A 27,653-nucleotide genomic window follows, 5' to 3' on the forward strand; every position below is an offset into this window, starting at 1 on the left:
TGTGTTTAGACTTACAGTGTTGTGCCTGCATGTACTCCTGCACACCAGAAGAGGGCACCAGATCTCATTATAGGTGGTTGTGAGCCACCATGTGGCTGCTGGGAATTGAACTCAGGACCTTTAGAAGAGCAGCCAGTGCTTGTAACCTCTGAGCCTTCTCTCCAGCCCATAGACTTACAGTTTTGAAGGGGTGGAGTTCATCATTCCTGGCAAGACATAGAACAGGCAGGCCAACATCCCCAGCCCTAGTATAATGAATTTAAAGAATTCATTTAATAATTCCACAATACTTTTTTTTTTTCCAAGACAGGGTTTCTCTGTGTAGTTCTTTGTACAATGATCCACCTGCCTCTGCCTTTATTTTTTATTTATTTATTTTTTGGGGAACACTTCCGTTTTAATCCGATATGATTACCTCTTTCTTTTCTGTAGCTTTTTGAAATTTTATCTTTTTGTTGTGGTTGCATGTGTGTGATATGCAGGAATGTGCATAAGTATGTTCAAATGTGTTTGGTGCACATGTGCATACATACACGTAATTCACATGGAGGCAGAGGTTGCCATCAGGTATATTCCTAGACTGCTCTGCACTTCCTGACACATGCTGGAGCTCACAGGTTCATCTACAGCAGCTGGTCAGCTTGCCGTGGGGTTTCCTAATGTGCCTCCAGCATGCAGGGATCCCAGGCCGGCTGCCCAATGTCTGCCTAGCTTGTCTATGGTTTGTATGGATCCGAACTCAGGTGCTCAGTGTTTATACTGCAAGCTCTTCAGCCTCTGAGACATCTTCCCAGTTTCTTGAAGAGTAATTCTTCTCTATCTGTTAGGCTTTACAGGATTTGTGATGTGAAATCCTAAGTAATAATACTAATTAAGAAAAAAAAATCCTTACCTTTACACATGAGGGTTTTTAAAAACTAAGCTTGTAGGAATGTGTATCTAAGAGCATACCTTAAGTCACTGATACTCTCTGTAGTGGTGAGTATAAATGTTATTTTTTAAATATAATATTAATATGGTTAAAAGTTCTGAAGTAAGCCTTGTGGTGTTGCTGCAAACCTTTAATCCCAGCGCTTGGGAGGCAGAAGCAGATGGATCTCTAGGTTTGAGGCCAGCCTGGTCTACAGACTGAGTGCTAGGACAGCCAGGGCAACACAGAGAAGCTCTGTGTCAGAAAAGAAAAAAAAGAAAAAGAAAAGAAAGAAAGAAAAATGAAATAGCTCTGAAGTAAAATGAGCACACACATTATCTATGTGAACTCTGGTTTGCCCTTCGTTCTATAAACTGCCTTTATTTTTTTGTTCATCCTCAAGATGACATGGAAGTTTTCTAAAAAGTTCAAGTCATGGCCCGAAGGCCAGATGCCTTTTGACAGTTAGAGTCAAGTTTTCGGTAGTGAATACTCCTCAGTAGCTGGAAGCCTTAGAGCAGTTGTCTGTGTGGCTGAACCTTCTTGGAGATGCTCGAACACCTGTGGGGATGTTGGGGACTTAGCTACCTGTGTGACCTTGCTTCTCTGGCTTCAGGAGCATAAAGCCAGCATCGCTCCTCACTGTTCCCTCTTTCCTGTGGTCCTGTCACACCTGAGTCTTTGAAGCACTGTATAATCCAGTTATACTATAAATGACTCCCGTTGACTACACATTAAAATGATGATTGAAGCATTGCTTAATTCAGCTTAATTATGCAGTCGTTATGCGTTCCAGTTACATCATAGAACTCTATTTCAAATAAGCAACAAAACCACAATATTTCATAAAATAAACTATAAACTCCACTTAAACTGTTACTCCCCGCCCCCCTCATCTCTTGGATCAATGTAATAGAGGGTTGGTTCAGGGACTGTGCATTGAGTGTATAAAAAAAGTAGACACTTTTTAATGTAATAACTTTTCTTTTATTTGAGAATTTCGTACATGTATACAATATATTTTGATTATATTTACCTTTCCCATCCACCTTTTCCTGGGCCCCTCCGCCTACGAGCACATGTCAACAGTTACAAATTTCTATTGCATAAATAATGACATTTGGATTTCAACTGGTACTGGACATAGTGTAGTATTATATGTTGTTTTGTAATGATTACTTTTCAAGCATTGTTAGAGAATTGTCCTTCCTTATTTGAGATTTATGGAATTGTTAAAATTTTATTCACAGCCAGGGGGTGATGGTTCCCGCCTTTAATCCCAGCACTTGGGAGGCAGAGGCATGCAGATATCTATGAGTCTGAGGCCAGCCTGGTCTGCACAGCGAGTTCCAGGATAGCCAGGGCTACACAGAAAAACAAAACAAAACAAAATTCTTTTTTGGCTCACAAGATTATGTTTTAAACCTTAATTTTTTTTGTGTCAGCACAAAACATATAATTCAAATGATAGTATATAGTAAAAGTATTAACTCTACCTTATTTTCTAGTGCTTAAAGGTTATCATCATTCATGCTATAAGATTATAATTTAGAGAGTTGTCATAATACTTTTTACTTAAGAAGACAGAATGGACAGTCTGGATTGATATGACTAGCCTATTATTGTGTCAGAAGGGAAAATGGTTAATGAATTGACCTAATTAGTTTTAGTTGTCAACTTGAAACAGCCTCAAGTCACCTGAGACTGGAATCTGAATTGAGTGATTGCCCAGATCAGATTAGCCTGTGTGGGATTGCTTTAGTTACTAATTGATGGAGGAGGACCCAACCCTCTGTGAATGGCACCATTCCCTGGGTGGGTAGTCCTGGGTTCTGTAAGAAAGCTCGCTGAACATGGGTTTTGAGGAAGCCATTAAGCAGCTTTCCCATGGTTTCTGCAATACTTCCTTGGCTAGAAGTAAGTTCCTTGGTCTGTGTTAACCTGTGTGGAATAGCAGCCATGCCTGCCTTCAGGCTCTGCTTTGACGCTCCTCAATGATGCATAGTGACCTGGAAATGTAAGGGGTTGTAAACCCTTCCCTCCTCTCAGCTGCTTTGGACATGATGTTTATCACAGCCAACTATCTGGGATGTATCTAGAAAGGAAACTAGAAGTGACTTCTCCTGACTAAAGTTTCTATCATGAAATCCTAATAATATCTTTTTGGGTGTTTAAAGCTTTAATTTGAGAAAATTATATATATTGTATATTGTATTGTACTGTACTGTATTGTATTGTGTTGTGTGTGTCGGTGTGGGTATATGCACAGGAGTGTAGGTGCCTGTAGACGGCAAAAAGAGTTGAGTCCCCTGGAGCTAGAGTTACACACTATTGTGAGCCACCCTACAAGAGTCCTGGGAGTAGAAATTTTTTTTCTTTCCTCTTAGTGTAGCACTTTTAATCACTACTTGCATTATAGCCCCACCACCGATGAGTGCTTTGATTTTGCTGTTATTACTAGAAAAACCACTTAACACAGAAAAGAAGGCAGTATATCAAATAAAGGGAAAGAGACCATTTGCTAACATAGAGGTGGTTCTCGGCTTCATTTATCTGATGGGCCACTTGGACATATTTATAGATAAGAATTTCTAAACAAACAAAAGTATTTCTAAACATAGTTACTGTTCCCAATTCTTTTCTGTCATGTTTTTCTGGAACAGGAAGTTGGAGAACAGAGACTGTGGGAGGTGTTCATTGCTACTTTAAGCTCATAGACATAAATGTTTCTGAAGGCATTTATTCTCAAGTAATTTCAGTTAAAGAAGAGTTGAAAAGAAGAGTTGACAGACTATGCACTTTTGAGCCAATTTTTCACTTAGTGTCACTTAGGACGTTTGGAACTATTATTAAATCCTACTGAAGGAAAGGGGAGGAGAAAGAAGAGAGAAGTTATATAATAATCTACTGGTATTATTGGAGAAATAGTGTGGTATTCCTCCCCCAGGGAAACATCAGAAACTAAATAGAGTCCAAGATTCATGATGACTGTGCATTATAGGAGAAATTGCCTGTAACTATGTCTAACCCTGATGAAATTAGGGCTTTTTGTTTGTTTGTTTGTTTTTGTAGTTGTTGTTGTTTTTTGCTGTGACAAAATGCCCTGACAAGAAAGAATTCCAGATTATAGGACAACATAACAGAACTCACAGTGGTAGGACTGGAAGCACCTAGTCACACTACCCTTAGTGAAGGGCAGAGGGAAATAAATGCATTATTTTCTTAGTTTGTGTGTCCTGCTCTCCTACAGTTCAGGACCCAAGGAATGGTGCCCTGTCTCCCTGTTGGCTGGCTCTTCCCATGTCAATACACAATGAAGGCACACACACACACACACACACACACACACACACACACACACACACACACGTACTACAGGCCAACCCAATCTAACAGTTCCCTCATTAGGACTCTTTCCAGATGATTCTAATTTGCGTTAGGTTAACAGTTAAAAACTAACTACCATGGTAATGTATTCATATCATTATGCATACACATAAAGAAAAAAAACCTGTATTGTTTGGACCAAAAATACATACTTTTGATATGGGATGGTTTGTTTTTAGGTAAAAACAAAATATTTGTAAACATTCTCTAAATGCATGAAATTTAATTTCAAGCTGTATTTAAAAAGCCCTGATGGGGGCTGGAGAGAAGGCTCAGTGATTAAGAGCATTGGCTGCTCTTCCAGAGGACCTGGGTTCAATTCCCAGCATCCACATGGTAGTTCCTGAAGATCCAACACCCTCATACAGATGTACATGGAGGCCAAACACCAAATGAACATAAAAGTAAAAAATAATTAATTAAAAAGCATTGACAAATTTCTTTTCCCTAGGTGTTCAGTTGTTTGTTTTTCTTAGGCATCCTAATCCATTTAAGTTAGAAATACTATTGTTTGTAATATTTCATAACCTTGTCTTAGAATGACAAGGTTGATATTACAGCCTGATGTCTCTGACATTCTTGTTTCTGTTCCTACATAACCTTGGCTTTCCTGGCTCCCCTTTAGCATTTACAAATTATACTGAGCCGCTGCGGTTTCCTTCTGGTCAGTTGTGACATTGTCCAGCTGCTAAGGATAGCCTTAAGTAGCATTTTGTTTTCTTGTTGCCTCCCTCATCTTTCTGGGTTTAACAAAATTATTTTTTCTTTGAGAATATCATACATGCTTACTGTGTATTTTGATCATGTCCACTCACCATATACCCCTGCCAGCACCTCCGAGAAAACCTACCCCAACAAGTTCACTGTGAAACAGGGACTCTCAAGTAGCTTAGTCTGGCCTCCAGTTGGCTATGCAGACAAAGATGAGCCCCTGCGTGTTGGATTGATGGGGACACCAGGCCCTGGGCGCTAGACAAGCATTCTAACAACTAAGCTACATCCCTTGCCTTCTTTCCTTTAAAGACAGGATCTCACTATGTAGAACAAACTCACAGAGATCTGTCTGCCTGTGCCTCCCAATTGCTGAGATTAAAGGCATGTGCCACTACACCCAGCTAAATCTTTCTTTTCTTTCAATCCTTTTTTTAAAATAATGTAAAAAATGTTTTAATTGTGTATTTATATGTCAGGTTTTACGGATGTGGGAATAAGTCCCCATGGAGGCCAGAAAATGTCAGATAACTGCTAAGCTGTCTCTCTAGCCCTTTAACACTTTATGTCTTTAGTCAAGGCCTCTATTTTCACTTTGGTGCTGTGTGTGTGTGCATGTCTCATTTTTCAAAGGTCTCAGTTCTGAATATTGCATAGAGAGTCTTTGGCATTTTTTAAATGATTTGTTAATTTTATTTTATGTGCATTGGTATTTTTGCCTGCATGCATGGCATGCATGTCTGTGTGAGGGTGTCGGATCCTCTGGAACTGGAGTTTACAGGCAGTTGTGAGCTGCCATGCGGGTACTCGGAATTGAACCCAGGTCCTCTGGAGGAGCAGCTAGTTCTCTTAACCACCACGCCATCTTTCCAGCCCCTCTTTTACATTTCTTAATCAAACTTTTCAAAACTTTCCCAACTGAACTTTCCAGTTTGTTTTGGGTTCTAAGCTGATTTCTATATATCAACACATGGGTTGCCAGATGAGTTCAGATACTTGTCAGCCAGAGGCATCCTAACAGCCTTGAAAACAGTTGTCTTGCTAAACGTTTGAATAACTTGCTTTTGATTGATTTGCATTTGATTTCTTGTTTTGAAAGCAAATATAACTTGCAATTTTATTTATCTCATTCTACCATAATTATATGTGTCATTATTTATAACTGAAAAATGTTATTATAAAAGACTGATCTGAATTTCAACATGACAGCCTTTATTCCTAATTCTGATGTTATGCTCAAATTAATTACAGTGTTGCCATATCAAAAAGACTGTAACACATCATACTGTGGTTATTACAATACTGTGCATCTGATCGTTTGTCATATCCCTACCTGAACTGTTCTATACTTGTTAATAATCAAATACAAGTTTTTAGCGTCTGTCCTTTGTTTCCTGGTCTTGGTTTTGTTTTAATCATTACTGATCCCCAAAATGCAGCCTCATCACCATCCATATGAGACTTTATTTTTCATTAAAATGCTGTTTCCTCAATATGAAGAAATTGTCTTTTTAGTAATAGCAAATAATTTAAGAGCTTTTTTAAAACATTAGGAATGAAAATTAAGTTTTATTAGTTACCTTTTTAACATTTAAAGATTATCTTATGGGAGCTGGAGAGATGACTTAGCTGTCCAGAGCACATTTCCTCCTTTTCCAGAGGGACCTATGTTTGGTTCCCAGGAGGCACACCAGATGGCGCATAACCACCTCTAACCTTCATTCTAGGGGAATATGATGCCCTCTTGTGGCCTCTGAAGATACTTACACACTGTGGCATATATACACAGAGACACATAAATAAATGTTATAAAAAAGATTATTATAACATTTTTATCTTTACTAATATGATGCGTTGTAGTAAAAATTTCTTATATTGAATATTTCTTGAAGTAGAGCTCTTGGTTAGGACTTGTAAAAATTATTTTACTGAATTCTGTATCCTAATGGTCTACTTAAAATGTCTTTACCATTTCATAAAATGTTTTTACCAATGCTTACATACAGACTTGATCACTATCTTTTGTGGTGCTTTTTTCTTAGTATTAATATTACACTGACTTTTAAATTATTTTTTAAAGAATTAGAAACATTTCCTCTCATTGGCATCTAGAATAGCTTAGTGTCTTTTCATTGTAAAAGAAGAGTGCTCTTGTTCTTCCTCTAAGTAAAACTTATGGTTCCTTTCAGAGCTGTGTGCTTGTGTTTCCCAGTCATTTATTTAGAAGTAATTTCACAGTTACAGCAAAGTTGAAAGACGTGAATAATTCTGTCTGTCTGCCTATATATGTATGTGTATGTGTGTATACATATATATGTAAATATAATGTAAATATATAAATTTAATATAGATTAAAGATATATTATATATCTATATTTGTGTATGTATTTTAATCTATATTTCTCTGATAATATTTACCTACTCATAAGTCTGCAACTAATAACATTTCCTAAAAACTTGATATAAAAATGCCATCTTATGTCTATATGTAGAAAAATGCAATTAGACTCATATTTATCACCCTGCATAAAACTCAAGTCCAAGTGGATTAAAGACCCAACATAAAACCAGAGACACTAAATTGGTTAGGAGAAATAGTGGGGAAGAGCCTGGAACACATTGACACAGGAGACAACTTCCTGAACAGAACACCAACAGCCCAGGCCTTAAGGTCAGTCATTAATAAATGGGACTTCATGAGGCTGAGAAGCTTCTGTAAGGCAGGAGACACTGTCAAGAGAACAAAGCGACCACCTACAGACTGGGAAAAGATCTTCACCAACCCTACATCTGACAGAGGTCTAATATCCAAAATATATAAAGAATTCAAGAAATTAAACACCACCAAACACAATAACCCATTCAAGAAATGGGGCTCAGAACTAAACAGAGAATTCTCAACAGAGGAATATCGAATGGCTGAGAAACACTTAAAGAAATGCTCAATGTCTTTAGTCATCAGAGAAATGCAAATCAAAACAACTCTGAGATTCCATCTTACACCCATCAGAATGGCTAAGATCAAAAATTCAAGTGACACCACCTGCTGGCGAGGATGTGGAGAGAGAGGAACACTCCTTCATTGCTGGTGGGAATGCAAACTAGTACAACCACTTTGGAAATATATCTGGCGCTTTCTCAGAAAAATGGGAGTAGAGCTTCCTCAAGACCCACCTATTCCGCTCCTTGGAATATACCCAGAAGATGCTCCAGCACACAACAGAACATATGCTTAACCATGTTCATACTGGCCTTATTCATAATAACCAGAACCTGGTAACAGCCTAAATGTCCCTCAGTTGAAGAATTAACAAAGAAACTGTGGTACATTTACACCATGGAATACTGCTCATTTATTAAAAACAAGGAAATCCCGAAATTTGTGGACAAATGGATGGAACTAGAAATGACCATACTGAGTGAGTTCACCCAGAAACAGAAAGACTCACATGGTATATACTCACTTATAATTGGGCACTAGCCCAAAAGGCATGTCCCATGAAAGTCTTCACTTACCAGGAGATTGGGACAGATGTGAGGACATCCTACTGGGATTCTAGGTAAGAGAAATGTAGGAGATGGGGAAATAGAAGGAACCAGAGGGTCCTAGAAACCTACAAGAAGAACATTATGATGGGTGGATCTGGGCCCAGAGGGGTTCTGCTCAAACTACTGCACCAACCAAGGACAGTACGTGCAGTAAACATCGAACCCCTACTCTGATCTAGCCAATGGACAGGACATTCTCCACAGTTGTGTGGAGAGTGGGGACTGACTCTGACATGAACTCTGGTGCCCCATATTTGACCACCTTCCCTTGGTGGGGAGGCCTGGTGGCACTCAGAGAAAGAATAAGCAGGCTACCAAGATGAGACTTGATAGCCTATGGCCATGTAGTGGGGGAGGAGGTCCCCCTCGATCATAGACCTAGGGGAGGGGAATAGGGTGAAAGTGGGAGGGAGGGAGGATTGGGAGGATACAAGTGATGGGATAACAACTGAGTTGTAATCTGAATAAATTCATTTAAAAATGCCATCCTAAAAAACCTAGTATCTAATGGCTGTGAGAAATGACGTCACAGTCTTGCCACACACCTTCACAGATGGCCCGTGTGGAGACGTGTCTCTGCTTCGCTCTTTGCCACGGCCCAGCAGTGCTTCTCCAAAGCCGTCCTTCCGTCTGTGGGCCTACTCGAGACCTTTCCCCAACCCACCACAGTGCTTAGGGGCGGGGGTGGAGAAGAGAGATTGATATGTGTTTTATTCTCTCCCTCCTGCTAACTCTGCACAGTCTTTGACCTTTTTATCAGTGGATTCTCTTTAAGAGAAAGACTGCCAGCCAGGCGCTGTGGCGCACACCTGTAATCCCAGCACTCAGGAGGCAGAGGCAGGCAGATCTTTGTAAGTTCGAGGCCAGCCTGGTCTACAAAGCGAGTCCAGGACAGCCAGGCCTGTTACACAGAGAAACCCTGTCTTGTAAACCAAAGAGAGAGCGGGGCAGGAAGGGAGATTGGAGAGGAAGAGAGAAAGGGAGAGGCAGAGGCAGAAAGAAAGAGAGCTCAAGAGCAAGCAAGCCTGCCCCTGCCAAAGGGTGAGCCAACCAGCAGTGAAGTGTTGATATCTTCCCTGAAGTGTGGCCTCAGTGAATCTTCAGTGTGGAGAGAGAGTGATGGAGCCTGAATGTATTCCTGTGGCCACGCCCTACTGTGGGTCTCCTATGAGACAGGAACATTCAACACACACACAGAATTCTAAGAAGAAAGTTTTCACATATCCCACCTAAAACTCAGTAGGAAAGAAAACTGTAATTTAATATTAAGAAGATAAACTCACAAGGATATTGTTCTACTTAAACAAATGCCCGTTAAAATCAATGAATAATAGAAAATAGACTTTAAGTCTTACATTTCCCTGTGTGGGTTTTCTTAATTTAAGTCTCTTAAGATTTTAAACCTGCTTACTTAAAGTAGTTTCCCCAGGGAGCCTCTTCTGGGACAAATAGGACATCCGGTTTAAAAATAATCTCTCCCACATTTCTACACTAAAAAGGTGCTAGCAGCTACTTTTAACTCGAAAGTTTGACATTTTTCCAAGTTGAAAAGGTTCTCCATAACTGGCATGGTCAGTGTTTAAAAACTGCTGTATGAAAGCAACCACAGTATGCTGGGCCACAGCCCCAGCACTCAGGAGGCAGAGTCAGGCAGATCTCTGTGAGTTTAAGGCCAGTGTGATCTAGAGAGCAAATTCTAAGATAGCCAGGGCTACACAGAGAAACCCTGTCTTGAAAAACAACAACAAAAAAGCAATTGCAGCATAAAAAATGGAACTAAAATTCTGTACTGAAATCCCTGTTATTTAACTGTTCCTTTTAGTTTTAATGGAAAACTTGACATTATTTTTCCAAATTAAATGGTGAATTACTATTTTTTAACCATTGATAAAATGTAGTTAAGTTTCTATATTGTACTTAATTCTCATGTAGATATCTGTGCTATCAGCTACTTTTAACTCAGAAAGTTTGACACTTTTCCAAGTTAAAAGTCAGCTTTGGTTCTTAGTAGCGATTTAGTCTCAAGTGTGAAGGAACACTGGAGGTTCCCACTTTAACAAATTGAAATTTAGTCAATTAAGTATAGTTTTCATATACCAGTATTATGTGGTGTATTGCTGCTTTACTTGAGTGTTAGACTGTTTCAAATTCTTCTCAATATACTGATGTCTAAGTAGACAATGTAAACACTTATATCTAACAATAACAAGGAAACATAGTCACACACAGTAATCTTCCCTGTCTTAGAGATGGGACTGACGTTGTGACTCCGGCAGGCTTTAAAATCGCAAGGTAGACCGGGATGGTTTGAAACCCAGAATCTTCCTGCACCACTACGACAACTACCTCAATTTCATCCTTAAAACATCTTGATCTGGGCACTGAAGAAATGGCTTCAGAGGTTGAGAATCCTGCCTGTTCTTCCACAGGTCCTGAAAATTGCACAGTCTGTGGGTATAGTGAAGTCATTAGGGGTCAGTTTAACTCTACATCCATTTGAGAGAACGGTATTAATACGTTCTCTCTTAGGGTCTGTGGCCTATCTAACTACAGGGTCATGGACCACGTGGTAGTAGCAGCTATAAGTTCCATCTGGTGCTTGGTTACCCTGTAACATCTGTGCCATTATACTGTTGGGTGTATCTTGTTTAGCCCACAGTGCTCCCCTTTTCTCCTTCCTGTCACTGCACCCCATCTCCTCTCCCTTGCTGTCCCCTCCCCATCGCCGGTCACTAGATTCCTGCCTCCTGTGTTTTCCATATGAAACACATGAGTCTAAAGATCCAAAGTTAGCATCCACATACAGAAGAAAGTGGGATGCTTGTCTTTCTGGGTTTGTATCTGGGTTATTTGATGGATTTTTATTTGGGTGTTGAAGAGGAATGAAGTTGTAAAATTCACAGGTAAATGAATGGAGCTGGAAACAGCTGTCCTGAGCGAGGTCACTAAGATTCTTGTTCGTACTAGCAGCCATGAAAGGAAAAACACATAGACAAGGTTTCTATAGCAGACCTGCTGAAATTCCCAAACTCACTTCTTTCTTTAATCTCACTCACAGCAATCGAAACTTATTCTTTTAGGATTTTGTCCATTTTCTTCCTTCTCCTTCCTTTTGAATAGTCTGTAAAGCAAAGCCTGTATATTTTAGGTTTTTTTTTTTTTTTTTTTTTTTTTTTTTTTTTTTTTTTTTTTTGGTCACAATTGTTAACGTAATTTCTTCTTTGTAAATGTAAGGACCATTGTGGTGAAGGTGAAATTTACCCAGATGGATAAACCAGGTGAATTAACCTTGTTTTTGTGTTGTGTGTTCTCCTTTTAAAAATTTTTATTATTATATGTGATAGGGAGGGTGTAGCTCACCACAGGCAGATCTCTGTGAGTTCAAGGCCAGCCTGGTCTACAGCCTGGTCCACGGCAGCCAGAGCTACACACAGAGAAACCCTGTCTTAAAAAACAAAAATAACAACAAAAATTAAAAACAAAAATAAGCCGGGCATGGTGGTGCGCGCCTTTAATCTGAGCACTTGGGAGGCAGAGGCAGGTGGATCACTGTGAGTTCGAGGCCAGCCTGGTCTACAATGTGAATCCAGGACAGCCAGGGCTACACAGAGAAACCCTGTCTTGAAAAAACAAACAAAAGAAAAAGAAGGTAACACTTTGCTCCCTTTTAAGAAGTCAGCGCAGGAGTTGCTGGTGGTTGGGCCGGGTGCCCACCATCTGCTGAGCCAGAGCTCTATGCTGAGCCACACCCTCCCCAGCACAATTTACTCCTTTTCATCTGGGGACATTTGGCTAGAATGTCCCAGGTAGAGCACATTTGAATTGTCCAGTTTCTGACTATTGGGAAGAAAACCTTTATAGCAGTTCATTTGGGAGCTTCATTTTCCATGGAAATAGCCCAGAAAAGATTGGTAGGAATAGCATAGAGATGGTCAAAGGAAAAAAGACACCACAGACCCTGAATCTCATCCTAGTTTTGCATCAGGTAGCCATGGTTTATATAACTCAACCTCTCTATCTTACTTTTTCTTTGGAAAACGCGTTTGGAAAATGATTTTCTGCTAGGTAGGAAAAGCTATGATGTTTATATCTAGAGATCAGCTGGCTTTAAGTATAATAACAAAACTGTTTTTAAAATAGTAGAATTTCCTTAGTGACTAAATCTTCCTAGTAAGCCTGAACTTTTTATTAACTATGTATTCCAATTAGCATAACAAAATTATTGATGTAATACTTCTTAATATTTGATCATTCTTTCCAGATATATGGCTTTATTTGTAACATTTTTTTTTTTTTTTTTTTTTACAAATTTTGTTCAGATGGGTCTAGGAAAGACAATCCAAGCAATTGCAATTGCTTATTTCTACAAAGAGGAGTGGCCTCTGCTGATAGTCGTCCCTTCATCCCTGAGATACCCTTGGGTAGAAGAACTCGAAAAATGGGTCCCCGAGCTAGGACCAGAGGAGGTCAATGTTATCATGAACAAAACAGACACTGGGTAAGAAGAACTGATTTGTCCTGAAGCAAATAAAGTATGTGTTCTTTGCACTTAGTTCATACTTACATATTGGTTTGCTTTTGATTTTTTTGGCACTTATGATCAAACTCAGCACTTGACACATTACATTCATGTTTGGAATGAAATGTCAACTGCCGTCATTAGAATAAGGTGATGTAGTTTGCTTTGTTTTACATTTTAAAATGTGAATTAGTTACCTAAATCCCAATACTGCATTTAATCTCTATTACCTGTGGTATACTTTTAGAGATAGTGTAAACTATGCATACTTTAAAAGGCATGCATAATTATTTCTATATACTTGAAACTAGTTTATGATTCAAAAATAAATTCTATTGCTTCATCAAGACTGATGTTGTGTGAGCTTTTATCAACAACCCTGACATGGTTTGCTTTCCAGGTTGGTGATAATGACAGTTTTATGTATGACTCAATTTTAACAGGTTTGATTTTATTGGGCTAATATATAATTTTGCTATTTTAGATCTTGAAAACATTTGCTTTATTTGATAGTTACTTATAGTCCTTGCTCTAAAGATATAATATTTCTTTCTTATTTTGTTTTTTGTTTTTGTTTGTTCGTTGTTGTTGTTGTTTGTTTGTTTTGGTTTGGTTTTGGTTTTTCAAGACAGGGTTTCTGGGCTGCTGGGATTAAAGGTGTGTGCCACCACTGCCCGGATTAATTTTTAATTTGTTTCACTTGCTTTGTAGCAACTCAACTAAATCAGCCTATGTGAATATGTTACTGTATAAAATATACAGTTGAATGATGCAAATTATCTTGTTTTCAAAGGCATACACCTTTAGTCGCAGAGGCAGGCAGTCTCTGAGTTCAGGGTCAGCCTTGTCTACATAGTGACTTCCAGTCCTGCAAGGGCTACCTAGTTAGATACTGTTTCAGAAGAGGGAGGGGAGCCAGGCATGGTGGCACATGCCTTCAATCCCCACACTCAGAAGGCAGAGGCAAGCAGATCTTTGAGTTGGAGGCCAGTGTGGTCTACAGAGCCAATTCCAAGACAGCCAGGCATACACAAAGAAACCTTGTCTCGGGTGAAAAAAAATCTACATTTATATATTCTTATTATCTACCCTTTTTCATCTTTTTCTAAAAGCATTAGATCATCTATTGTTCATTATTTTTTAGGAAGTATATACTCTTGTGATTGAATAGTGACGGTGGCTTTCATTTACATAATATCTGGAAGATGCTAACCAAGGACATAAAAGTTACTCCATGTCTTCTCGATCCTTAAAGAAGCAGTTTTAGATACATACCGACCCGTGGCAGTGTACCTGCCTAGAGAGATGACTCCCAGTGCCAGCTGGTCCTGAACTGACACCCAGTCCTGATAGGTCAGAACAGGAGCCACTGAGATGGCTGCGGTGACTGTCCACACCATTGTCTGGGGTATATTCCTCATGTGTTCCCTAGCTAGCCCGTCTTTCTCTTCTACAGCCTCTTCTGCTCCCTGAGCACACGGAGGAACCCGTAGTTCTCTGTGTTAATTAGATGTATCCAGGCCTTCAAGTGCTACTCACGACTTAGAAGCTCTTGCTTCTTCCCTGGAGGGTAGAAAATGGAGCTAGGGAGTAGGGAGCGGCTGTGAGGATAAACACCTCTAGCTTGGGCATGGAGGCCTACCTCCATCCTCTGCACATCAGAGGTGAAGAAAAGGAATAGGACGTAAAAGCTGGGCTAGCATGTTAGCCTACCAGTAACCCCAGTCCTTGACTTGTGCGGAAATGACAAGGGGCCCAGGGCAAGCTGGCTAGCTAGACCAGCGGGACTGGAGAGCTCTAGGTTCAGCAAGAGACCTCGCCTTATTAATTCTGTGCAGAGCGAAGGAGGAAGACGCTTCATTTCAACCTCTGGCGTCCATAAGCATGCAGACAGGTGCAGTACGCCTTCACATACCATGTGCCTACATGCATACAAGCACATAGGCAAAGGAAAAGAAGGTAGCAGGTGAACGCTAGCCTGTACTGTTCCGTTGGTGATAACAGAGAATGCAAAAGTGGTATGCGTTAGTGTTCAAGAGCTTTTCTCCTTACTTCATCCTAGGCTAGGAGCAGAGCACTTTGTGTAGAAAGATGAATGACGCGTGTTTCCTTCCCTCACCAGTTTCACACATAGTAAGAAAATGTGTATAGGAATAATTCATAATAATAATGAAAGACATTTGCAGATAGATGTCTATAGAGGGCAAAGGTTTAAGGGGCCACTTTATTTTAGCTCAGTGGCTCTCTGTATAAGGGGAGGGGCCTTCTAGCCTATCCCAGCACCCAGCACCACAGTGCCTGAGGGCCGCGGGGGGGGGGGGCAGGGGGGGGGTGGGAGAGAGCAGCAGTGTGAGTGCACAGCAATGTTAGGTGCTGTCCTGACAATGCCCATGGCACCCAGGTTGAAAAAAACAAAGGCATGGAGGAAAACGTTGTCATAAAGTAACATTCTTGTCCCAGTAAAATGTGGCTTTCTAGTCATCAAAACCTTACAAAATTCAGCCATTTGACCAGAGTTCTAAGTCTTGGCCTAATATATTTGAGAACTGTAAAATCCGAGCTGTGTGAATAGTTGAGGGTTAGCAGTAAGCCCATCTTTTATTTTTTCTCCTTTTTTTCCCCCCTCTCTCTCTCTTTTTCAAGAGCTGTTTTGTTTGTGATGCATTTTTTTAAGCAGGTGGGTTTCCTTTTCTAGGAGAATACGGACCAGCAGAGTGACAGTTCTGGGCTATGGTCTCTTAACCACAGATGCTCAGGCTTTGGTGGATGCCCTCAACAGCCAGGACTTCCAAGTGGTGATAGTGGATGAGTCGCATTACATGAAGTCCAGAACTGCCGCCCGCAGCAAGATTCTCCTGCCTGTGGTGCAGAAGGCCAGGCGAGCCATTCTTCTTACAGGAACCCCAGCTCTGGGAAGGCCTGAGGAGGTACTAGGATTGCTGTGCTCCGAGGAATATTACAACGAATCTATCTTCTGCTTAGTTTCGAGTCAGATGCTTCAAGTGCCAGAAGAGTAAATTGGAAAGTTCCAGGGCTCTATTAATGATTAAACATTATTTTTTGTTATGTCTGGGTTTTTAAAACCTGTTTATTTCTAAGTCTTAGCCATATTTACAGGTGTGTATTCAAGATAGTTTTACCTTTATTATAAGGTTTACTTTTCTTTTTCCTTTCTTTTTATTCTTTCATTTGCTTGCTTGCTTGCTTGTTTGCTTGTGGGATGGTTTGTTTTGACCCAAGGTCTTATTATGTAGCTCTGGCTGGCTTGGAATGTGTTGTGTGGTAGACCATGCTGGCCTCAAACTCAGTCACCTGCCTGCTTCTGTCTCCTGAGTCGTAGAATTTAAGATATGTACCATCACACCTAGCTATTATAAAGTCTCTTTATTTAGTACATATTGAAATTTAATCTACTGTGTGTGTGTGTGTGTGTGTGTGTGTGTGTGTGTGAGAGAGAGAGAGAGACAGAGACAGAGACAGAGAGACAGAGAGACAGAGAGAGACTGACTCCTGCCATGTGACCTGCTATCTCTCTCAGCTGCTTTCCACCTGATTTTTTGAGGTGGGATCTCTTGGTTTCCCTGGCCTCGCTGGCCAATGAGCTCCAGGACATCTGTTGTTATACTGCATTGCTGAGCTTCTCTGTTGTTCTTTTCACTTCAGTAGCTGCACTTTAGAAAACAGAGTCAAACGATGGCCCATTGAAGGCCAGGTTTGGCGTCTAGTTAGAGAGGAACTGAAGCTAGGAACATAGACATGCTCAGAGTGGCTTTCTCAGTCACTTAGTTCTTTCTGGCCATTGTATCTAAGGGATCTAGTTTACTGGCAAACAGTTTTTATAGTGTCGTTCTCAAGTACTTTGTATCTCTATGAATGTGGTGGTGTGTGCTTATGTATGCCTAATTTTAGTAAGCTTTTGTTTCATTGGTTAGCTAGCTAAAGTTTAGTCAGTGTTACTGGTTGTTCTAAGAACCAGTGTGGGTTTGCCAATTTTCTACTTTATTTTCATCAAAATGTGTACAGTGCTTTTTCTTCATTGCTTGCTTTTTCATTTAGCTTTCTAGCTTCGAAGGCGGGTTGTTGATTAGAGATCTCTGTTTTCATGTTAACACAGGTGCATGCGGCAAAAGACTGTACTCTGGATGATTCCTTTTATATGAAATACCAGGAATAGAAAAATGTATGGAAGTAGAAAATAGCTTAGTGCCTGTCAGGATCAGGAGGGAAGGGAAGAGGGCTTTGGTTACTAAGGGAGGTGGGTTTCTTTGTAGGAGGGCACAATACTGTGCAAGTAGTAGTGTAGCTACTGATGTATAACTTTATGGCTACAAGCCACTGAATTTTGTACTTGAAAGGTGAATTTTATGGTATATTAATCATATCAATAAAGCCATTACATTAAATAACCTATTAAAAATAACAAAAAAAAACCCAAAACAAAACAAAGAACAAACAAAAATAACAGTAAAATGTTATTGTGTGCAGCCTATCAGAGTTGTGAAATGAAAAAGCATGATACTATTGGCCCAAATGGTAAACTTGAACTAATCTCTAAAGGATATTTTTAGGCTCAGCAGGTATAATACTTAATGTGCAACTGTGAGGCCTAGAGTTCAATTCCTATGACCGCACATAAAAGCCAGGCAGGTGTGACAGCTGTAAGAGGAGGAGACAAAGAATCTCCCAACAAACGAGGTAGCCAGACCTGCATAAATGCAAGTTCCGTGAGAGATTCCACTTCAGTTTATAAGGCGCAGAATGATTAAAGAAGACACTGAAGTCAACTTCCCACCTACACATGAACGTGCACACCGCACACAGAGATATAGATGCCAACAGAAGAGAAAAAGCATTCTCCTGGGGCCAGGGATTAAGCTTAGTGGCATAGCACTTGCCTACCATACCTGAGGCCCTGACTTTAAACCCTAACAACAACTGTTCCATCTAAAACTTACCCAACAGGGATGCAACTGGGTGGTTGGGGGTCTGGTAGCACACGCCTTTGATCCCAGCATGCAGGAAATCAAAGCAGGAGGATTGAAGTTTAAGGCAAGCTTGGCTACATAAATGTCATATTTCAAACAAACAAATGTATTTGAATGGATGGATAGATAAGTAAATAAATCACTGATGCTTATGAGTAGCATATATACACAAATATAATTATGTAAAAGTACTTATTTTTATAACTTCATAAGACAGAAGCAGCCAATACATTCACTATTAGGCATCTTTGTAAATATTTTATCACATATATACAATAATAGATAATTATTCAGGCTTTTAAAAGTTCTTTATTATTATAGTACACTGCTTAAAAATTATATACAGGAGCTGGAGAGAAATCTTTTTAAGAGTATATTTTTATATCTGTGTGTATGTGCTATATTTAGAAACATAATTTTTGTCACTGAAGAGTAGATAGGCTGGGGGAAAGAGGAAAGAAAGGCCTTGACAAAGAAGTATTTTTGCTTTTATACCTCTTACTATTTTTATTAATTTCTTTTATCATCATAATAACTTAGTTGAAAATATCGTGAGCTATTAAGAACATTTGTGTTGTTTCAGCTTTTTATGCAGATTGAGGCCCTTTGCCCACAAAAATTTGGAACTTGGATCGAGTATGCTAAAAGATACTGCAATGCACAGATCAGGTAGGATAACTGTTCTCCATAAGCTTTTTTCTGGACATATTTAAACCTCTAAACATTAACCACTGTTAGCCATTCCTTATTCCGATGGTTTTCAGACTTGTAGCTGTGGAAGAATTTCTTCAAGTAAAAGCTTGTATGGGTGCCCTGCATATAATGTAAAAGAAATAGACAGGTGCGGTGGCACATGCCTTTTGTGCCAGCACGTGGGAAGTAAAGCAGTAGAGTTCCTAGAGGCTAGACTTGGCCTACACAACGTCCTTGTCAAGGAAGAGCAAAAATGTGCCTGTTCTTGAGATGAGTATGTGCAAGGAGGTGTGCTGTGCTACTTTCATTGGACTGTGTGGGGTGAATGGTTTAGAGGAGACAAGTTTTGGTGTTACAGGATTGTCTAAGTCACTATTCCATTGCTGTGAAGAGACACCATTACCAAGGCAACTGATGAACGAAAGCATTTAATTAGGGGCTTGCTTACAGTCTCAGAGGGTCCGTCCCTGACCATCGTGGTGGGAGCAAGGTAGCAGGCAGGCAAGCAGGGATGGAGCTGGAGCAGTGGCTAAAAGCTTACAGCCACATCTGATCCAATGGTTGGAGGCGGAGAGCTAGACTGAGCCTGGTGTGAGCTTTTGAAATCTCAGAGCCCGCCTCCAGTGATGCACCTCTGCCAACCAGGCCACACTTCCCAGTCCTTCCCAAACAGTCCACCAGCTGACAACCAGTCACTCAAACACAGGAGCCTAGGGAGGGCATTGTCACTCAGCCCCAGGAAGTGAAGAGGTATATGGAACCTGGTATCGGCCGGTGCAGGACCTTTCTGGACTCTGTTCCTTATTATGTCTTGGTATATTTTTGTTTTAGAAAACCATCTTGATTTGAGATTTCAATCCCTTATAGACAAAGTTATGATTCCCATACATTCCCCTTTTGATGATGTGCATTGTTCCCGTGATAGGTCTGTTTGTTAATAGGTTTAAGTATTGATTAATAAAACAAAACCAAAAAAAAACCTTTATGGAGATGCCACAGTTTGTTGACATGATATATATTTCCTAGATTTGGTACTGAACAACTAGCACAGGCCTGTCTGTCCTACTGTCTGCTTCTTGATTAATATCTGTCATAGCGGAAGTGTGTACCTCACTCATTAGTGCCAATGGTAATTCAAAGAGAAATAGTTTGCCTTTGTGAAATCTTGTGTAATGGTGGAAGTTATCGTCTTTTTTCTTCTTGCTAGATAAAGTCATTTCAAGATCAACACTGTGCTTCTCAAAAGCATTTTCTTTCCTTTTCTTTCTAATTGTGTGTTTGTATGTACATCTGTGAATGTGTGTGCACTTGTGAGAGCAGGTAGCCATGGAAGCCAGAATAAGGAGTCAGATCTCCCATTGCTAGAGCTTTAGACATCCAAACGGGTGCTGGGAACTGGACTTCGCTCCTCTGCAAGAGCCGTATGCATTTGTAGGAGCCATCTCCAGCCCTCTGAAGATGCTCTCTTCTGCATCCACTTCAGAGGCCTTCCTAGTCCTTTCTATCTCTACCTTGACAGCACCGTGGTTCCATAAGCTTTGATTCAGATCAAGGCATTTCCTGGCATTTTAGGTTAGTCTGTGGGATGCTGTATTTCTTTCCACGGTGTTTTTATTCTGGAAAGGTGTCATTTTCACACTATAATTTTACAGAGTGCAAATTATGGATCGTTGTTCCATTCTAGACCCATATTTCATATTTGAAATGTCATGCTGCGCTCAAAATAAAGTGAAGTGCTCAACCAAGAGTGTTACTTTGTCTTTAAAAAGTGTATTTAATTCCTGAGAACGGCCTAAAGAAGGATGTTAATGCAAATGCAATCTGAAGAAAGAACTTAGGGTGTAAGTAACCAAATACCACATGCCCTGTTTGATTTGAGAGACACAGAGAGAAGGGATTACGGAACCAGGGTACCCTTACTCAAAATGCCTCTATATACGTGAGTTCCATGTAGAGGCAGCTATAAAGACAAATAGGATCTGGAGAGTGAAGTTCAGTGAATAAATCGATCAACGCTGTTTAAGCAAGGGAAGGTTTAGAGCCCACTTAGTGCCCTGTGTACCTTTGGGGGTTAAAATGCTTATCCTGTATCTTGCTATTTTCTTTTCTGTTTCTCCTCATTTTTCTTGGCAACATGAGAGACCTCAGAAGTGGCAACTTTAATAAGTTCTCCTGGACTCATAAAAAGAAGACATGTGGGTAATCCAGGCAAGCGTCATCTGTCGGGAGCTATCCTTAAGTGTGTGCTTTGGAGCCAGGGATTGTAGCGCAAGCCTTTTATACCAGCACTGGGAAGGCAAAAGCAAGTGCGTCTTCAGTTAAAGGCTATTCTGGCCTACTCGGTGACTTCTGATTTTGAATCATCCTGTACTGCGTTGGAGTATGAGGTCATTCCATCATACTGCCTCTGGTTTGATTTTTAATTAATCTGTTCACTCAAAAATTAATTTTTTAGGGGGATGGAGAGATGTCTTAGTGGTTAAAAGTCCTGTCTACTCTCCTAGAGGACCCAGGTTCCATTCTCAGCACTCACATGTCAGTTAATGACCATCTGTAACTTAAGTTGCAAAGTATCCAACATCCTCCTCCACAGACACTAGGTGCTGCACAGAAATACATTGTGGCAAAACACACACACACACACACACACACACACACACACACACACACACACACATATATATATATATAATAAAAATATTTTTAGGTTACCTGGTATATGCCAGGCCATGTGTTATCCATCAAATATGTTCTAGGGATCAAAATGATTCAAGCTGTCACTGAATTGTCAAGTCCCAGCACTAACCAGGTGATTATAGGTTTGATGATGTCATGGGAGGGTGGGGGAAGGAAGGGAGGTTTTCGGTGGCTGAGTTTGCCAGAGTGAACCAATCAAGCCAGTTCTGAAGCATCCTGTGTGTACATATATTTCTTTCCTTTTCAGGAAGTGGGAAATCTATATGCTAAAACCAGAACAAGAGAGACCACTGTGCACTTGAGGAACTAAATATTTGGCTGAATATTGTAGAACTAAACTGAGGTCTCTAGACAAAAACAGATAGTCAGGAGATAGATAAAGATAGACTTAGGTAGGAGTCAAATTACAGTCTTGTTCATCAGGATGCTAATAGGAAGACATCGTGGGCGTCTTTCCTTTTACTCAGTCTTTTGCAAGCTTTGGTTATTGCTATTCTGGTTTTTTTATTTCAATAGAAATACGTAAGAAAATTTACTATTTAGCCATTTTAAGTGTATAGTTTAGCTTTAGGTATACTCACATTGTTATAAAACAACAGAACTTGGCTGGGCAATGGTGGCACACGCCTTTAATCCCAGCACTCGGGAGGCAGAGGCCGGTGGATTGCTGTGAGTTTGAGGCCAGCCTGGTCTACAAAGAGAGTTCTAGGACAGCCAAGGCTACACAGAGAAACCCTGTCTTGAAAACCAAACAAACAAACAAACAACAAAGCAACAAAACACACATACAAAAAACCAAAACAACCCAGAACTTTTCGTTTCTAGCACATTCCATCACTCTAGTCTAAACCTCTGTACCCAAGTGTTCTCCGCCTCTTTATCCAGCCTCTGCACTGTGGAGTTGTAAAGCGTGGGATTGTTATGTGTGATCAGATTTACAAGTTTCTTTGTTATTTTTAGTACTGTATTTTTACGGGGTTCAAAATCTTAAACCAATAGAAGAGTAAGCAAATTCTTCTCTTTTTTTGAAAAAGGATTGTTGTATCAAAAACATAAGCATTTTTGTACTTTCTAATTTTGTCCCTTTTTCTACATAAGTATTTGTATCCCTTCTTACAATTGTGTGGCATATTATTGAATTTATATTATAATTTCAGAGATGTCAGTGGGTTTGCATTACTAAGTGGCATATTATTGGGCCTATACCATAGTTTCTGTAGTGACAGGGCTTAGGAGAGCTTATATCTCATGACATTTTCTTTTCTTTTTTCTTTTTTCTTTTTTCTTTTTCTTTTTTTTTTTTTTTTTTTTTTTTTTGGTTCCTTTGGGGTTTTGAGACAGGGTTTCTCTGTGTAGCCCTGGTCTCATGACATTTTCTTATGAAAGAGCGTTTGTTGTGTTAAAGAAATGAAGAAGTAGGGGATTTAAAGTGTGAAAGTTTGACGTGGTCTGAACTTCTGGATGATGGGAACTGAGACAATGAGATAAGTACCATATGGTGCGGTATATATCCCCACACTGTGAACCCTGAGGTTGTGTTATTTACTGGAAAAACCTGTTTCTACTTGTGGTTTGGCTCAGCCTCAGCACACACTTTTAATCCAAGAGCTTTCTGCTTAAATATTGTAAACAGGATTAAATAAAGTCAACCATAGCTCAAGAGGCCGAGCACACCACCAGTTGCCAGGAAGGGAACATAAGATTAGTAAGAAAAAAAAAAAACCATAGAGTATAAGAGGAAACCAGGAGGAAGGATAGAGAGATGTACAGGAAGTAGAAGGGAAGGACATTCAGTTTCGGAGTCCTTCTGGGATGGCTGTTGAGGAGGAAGGTCAGCCGGGTCCTTTCTCGGCCTCTCTGAACTAGCAGGCATTCACCCCAGCATCTGGCTCCAGAGTCTTTATTGGTAAACTCAAACAATTGAAGTTTTGTTTAAAAAACATCTCTAGGCTTAATAGCAATGCTGAGTAGCCATTTGAGATCAGGAATCGATTAGTAGCCGAGCCAGACTTCTCCATGGTGTTTCCACAGCTGTGTGGTATAGGCTAAAGTCTGTATGCCTAGTGTCAGATCTGTCCGATATTGAAAGTTTTGAAGCAACTTATAATGGATCTATGAAGGACAAGGAAGCGTAGTTATCTTAGTAAGACTCAGAAGTCAGCATGGGCAAGGAAGGTGTGGGAACAGGAAGGGTATCATGATGCTGACAAAGTAAACAGTGACATCGTAATGAGACGGGTACAGTGCGGGTGAGTCAAGAGGCACCCCAGAGGACTGGGCACAGACCAGGGTCATTGTTATTTTAGTTTCCTCCTATGCTGTGTTTAATAAATCAGAGCTCTAAGGTAAAGATTTTTATTTCATAAAGTATGAGTTTTTTCAGGACGAGGATAAAGTAAGCACCATTTCCATCTGTTGCTTGTTGTGCTTGACATTATAAATAGAGTCGTTTCCAGCTCACCTAAATATTCACCTACACACTTATTGGAAGCTTCTCTAGCCTTTCCTCAGTGGTAATTGCTGATTTTCTGAATTTCCCTTTCCTTGAGATAATTCCAGTTTGTTTTCTTCATAGAAGGCTGGGCATTAGGGTCAGCAGTTAGACATTCTGTCAGAGCAGAATTTTCTTTCTGGCATTTTACTAACATAAGGATTTTGGCATCCTTGCAACATTTAGTAAACCCTAAACTTTTTCAGAGCACCTCTCTCTGTCCTTTTCTCTATTTTTAGGATCAGAACATCTTTCACAGCATGTCTGAGATGCTGCCCTACAGGGTCCAGCATCATCTTGGCAGGTAGTTAAGAAGGCAGCCACTTGGCTGGAGCAGAAAGAGATACATTTAAAAAAAGTTTCACTTTACTTTAAATATATTAAATTATGTATATGTCAGGGAGAGGGAATTGTGCACATGGGTATTGGTGCCCTTGAAGGCCACAGGCAGCTGATCCTCCTGGAACTAGCTACAACAATTGCAGGTGGTGAGCCATCTGACACATAGGTGTCCTCTGCATGAGCAGAAAGCTCTCCTCAGTACTAAGCCATCCCTCAGCCTCCAAGGGCAGACGTTTTTAGTTTTCTAGATAAGGCTGGTTTGATGACAAGATTATAGCTGTGAAAATGAGATGCTGGGAGTAAACTGTAAAAAAAAGAAGTACAAGGATATAACATGGACTTAAAAATCATTATTTTGGGACTGGAGAGATGGCTCAGAGGTTAAGAGCACTGGCTGCTCTTCCAGAGGTCCTGAGTTCAATTCCCAGCAACCACATGGTGGCTCACAACCATCTGTAATGTGATCTTCTGACCTGTAGGTTTATGTGCATACAGAGCACTGTATACATAATAATAAGTAAATTAAAAAAAAATAAAAATCATGTTTTAAGAAGCATGGGCGGCAGTGGTGCACACCTTTAATCAATGCACTCAGGAGGCAGAGGCAGGTGGATCTCTAGTCTACAGAGCCAGTCTGGTGTACAGAGCAAGATCCAGGATAGCCAGGGATGTACAGAAAAACCCTGCCTCAAAAAATGGAAGGAAGGAAGAAAAAGAAAAATAATATTTTCTTTTTTATATATGATTTTGTTATAATTTTTTGAGTTTATAGTCACATCGTTTCTTCCCTCCCGTTTCTCTCTCCAGTGCCTCCCATCTACCACCTCCACCCCTCAAATTCATGGCCTCTTTTTCTTTAATTTTTTGGTGTGTATGGGTGATGGGTGTGTAGATTCCTAAATAAATGAATGCAACCTCCTTAGTCCATATACTGTTACTGTATGCGTATGTTTTCATGGCTGCCCATTTCATACTGGGTAACTAGCTGGCGTGCTATCCCTGGGAAGACTGTTCACCCACTCTCAACAGTGCTTAGTCGCATGTAGCTCTTTGTCTAGAGCGGAGGCCCTGAGTTTCTCCCCCTCCCGTGTTAGCATGTCTATTGCTGTTGTATCTGGGAGAGGGTGGTCAGTTCAGCTCTGCCAATGCCTCCCATTATTGATTGCCTGCTCTACTTAAGACTGATTTTCAGTTGCGAGTGAAGTGAGACAGTCCTCAGTCTTATGAGGCCTATTGGAATTTGAGAAAAGAAGACTGTAGGGGAACACGTCTTTAAATATTTAAACATCTGTCACAGCTTAAAGGAATTAGGCTTTTGTCATTATGTCACTAACAGAAAAACTAGTCCAGCCATGGAACTTACTTGAGTTGTAGATTTTGGCTTAATGTGAGAACATTAAAACTATACCTCCTTATATGTGTAGGATTGGAACAGTGGGTTCTGGGGACCAAAGTCCCCGGTCCTCATGTTTGTGTGGCAAGCACTTTACTGAGCCGTCCCTCTAGACAGCTAGTATAGTTTCTTCCTGACATGGTGGGTGGACCTCAAGAGTGAGTTCACCTGGACCTGGTGCTCTCCCCTTTTAGAAGATTATTATTTATTATTTTCAATAAATACAGACTTCCTTAGATTGTCTCTTTCAACCCCAATGCATCTTTTGTGTGTACTGCACAGGAGCTGTACATGAAGAAAGTGATCATGTTGTAGAGCTTCATTTCTCAACCCTATTGTCCCAATGCCCACCTTTCATGAGGAATATGCAGTACTCCCTTGTTACACTGGAAGAAACTCATAGGCATAACCGTTTATATCCACATGTAGTTTCAAGGAAAGAATCCAGCTTAAGGCAGAGAGAAATAAAATTAAGGAAACCATAAACGGGTGCTTCGGTATGTCAATATGTGTGTAGGAAAAAACATTAGAATATGATTTAAAATGAGTGTAATAAATAAGTTTATATTTATGGTTATATGAAATCCAAAACTTCATCAATTGTGACATCTGCACAGCTGTGTTCAGATGGTAGCCAGTACTCCACAGCTGTGTTTAGATGGTAGCCAGTACACCACAGCTGTGTTCAGAAGGTAGCCAGTACACCACAGCTGTGTTCAGATGGTAGCCAGTACACCACAGCTGTGTTCAGAAGGTAGCCAGTACACCACAGCTGTGTTCAGAAGATAGCCAGTACACCACAGCTGTGTTTAAATGGTAGCCAGTACACCACAGCTGTGTTCAGATGGTAGCCAGTACACCACAGTTGTGTTTAGATGGTAGCCAGTACACCACAACGGTGTTCAGATGGTAGCCAGTACACCACAGCTGTGTTCAGATGGTAGCCAGTGCACCACAGCTGTGTTCAGATGGTAGCCAGTGCACCACAGCTGTGTTCAGATGGTAGCCAGTACACCACAGTTGTGTTCAGATGGTAGCCAGTACACCATAGCTGTGTTCAGATGGTAGCCAGTACACCGCAGCTGTGTTCAGATGGTAGCCAGTACACCACAGCTGTGTTCAGATGGTAGCCAGTATTCCAGAGATATGTTAAAATAGTGGTTAATAATTAAAGTTATGTGCATTGCATCGTAGCCACCAGCATGCTTTCAGGGTCAGCGGCATGGTTTTCTGCACTGACAAAGTATTCTAAGCTGAGTTTCTGAAAAAAGGTAGCATATCCCTTTTAGTTAGCATCACTTACAATTTCTAGACTATTCACTGTATAGTAAATGAGTAACATACTTCATTGCTTCAACCCTGAGTTCTTAGCTCTCATTGCCTGTTCTCAGCTGTAAAATGATTAGACTTATTACTTCAGCCCTGCCCTCTTTACACTTTTGTTCTCTTTCTGAGCTGCAGAGATATTTGTCTTGTCTTAGTCCCCAAATGTGAGCTTTTGTTTTTCTTTTTATGTTTCATTGAGCCTGGGTTTGAAGCCAAGAGCATACATCAAAGTTGTATACATTTTGTGAAGTTGTTTCATTTAGTTTTTGAAGCTGTGTGTATGTATTGCTTTAATAAAGATATTCTTTTAAAATATAGCTCTGAGCTGGCTCTGGTGGTGTAGGTGCTGGTGAGCCAGCCCTGAGGGCATGAGAGTTGGAGAGCAGGCTCTGCCCCTTCCAGACTACAGCCATGAGTAAGTTCACTGCGGCAGCACTGGAGGGCTCGCTCTGGTTGTGTGGGTGCAGGAGAGCTGGTGTGCTGACCAACTCAGCTACCACATAGGTCCAGATCCAGGGCTTTGAGTTGGCCCACCCAACATCTACCCAATTTATAAACATGTGAAGGGGCTGGTCCTGCAGATCCAATGCAGGATCTCCATGACACAGGACAACAACGGGATATCCAAGAGGAGTCCCAGCGAGGATCCA

The 27,653-nt window shown here is 40.4% G+C and overlaps 1 protein-coding gene across 10 annotated transcripts in view; it reads left to right on the forward strand.

The window, feature by feature from the left end:
• Window positions 1–27,653, forward strand: part of ZRANB3 (zinc finger RANBP2-type containing 3) — a 157,065-nt gene that overhangs the window by 48,277 nt on the left and 81,135 nt on the right. For 9 of the 10 annotated variants that reach the window (XM_084775786.1, XM_084775784.1, XM_084775788.1 and 6 more), the window contains 3 exons: window positions 12,877–13,055; window positions 15,772–16,003; window positions 18,645–18,730. In XM_084775786.1, the coding sequence (XP_084631912.1) occupies window positions 12,877–13,055; window positions 15,772–16,003; window positions 18,645–18,730 (497 nt within the window). Of the gene's footprint in view, window positions 1–12,876; window positions 13,056–15,771; window positions 16,004–18,644; window positions 18,731–27,653 lie in introns of those variants that run through there. The other variant, XM_084775785.1, reaches the window with a different exon arrangement.

This window comes from Acomys minous (assembly GCF_964271855.1).
Source record: "Acomys minous genome assembly, chromosome: 1".
Taxonomy (NCBI): Eukaryota; Metazoa; Chordata; class Mammalia; order Rodentia; family Muridae; genus Acomys; species Acomys minous.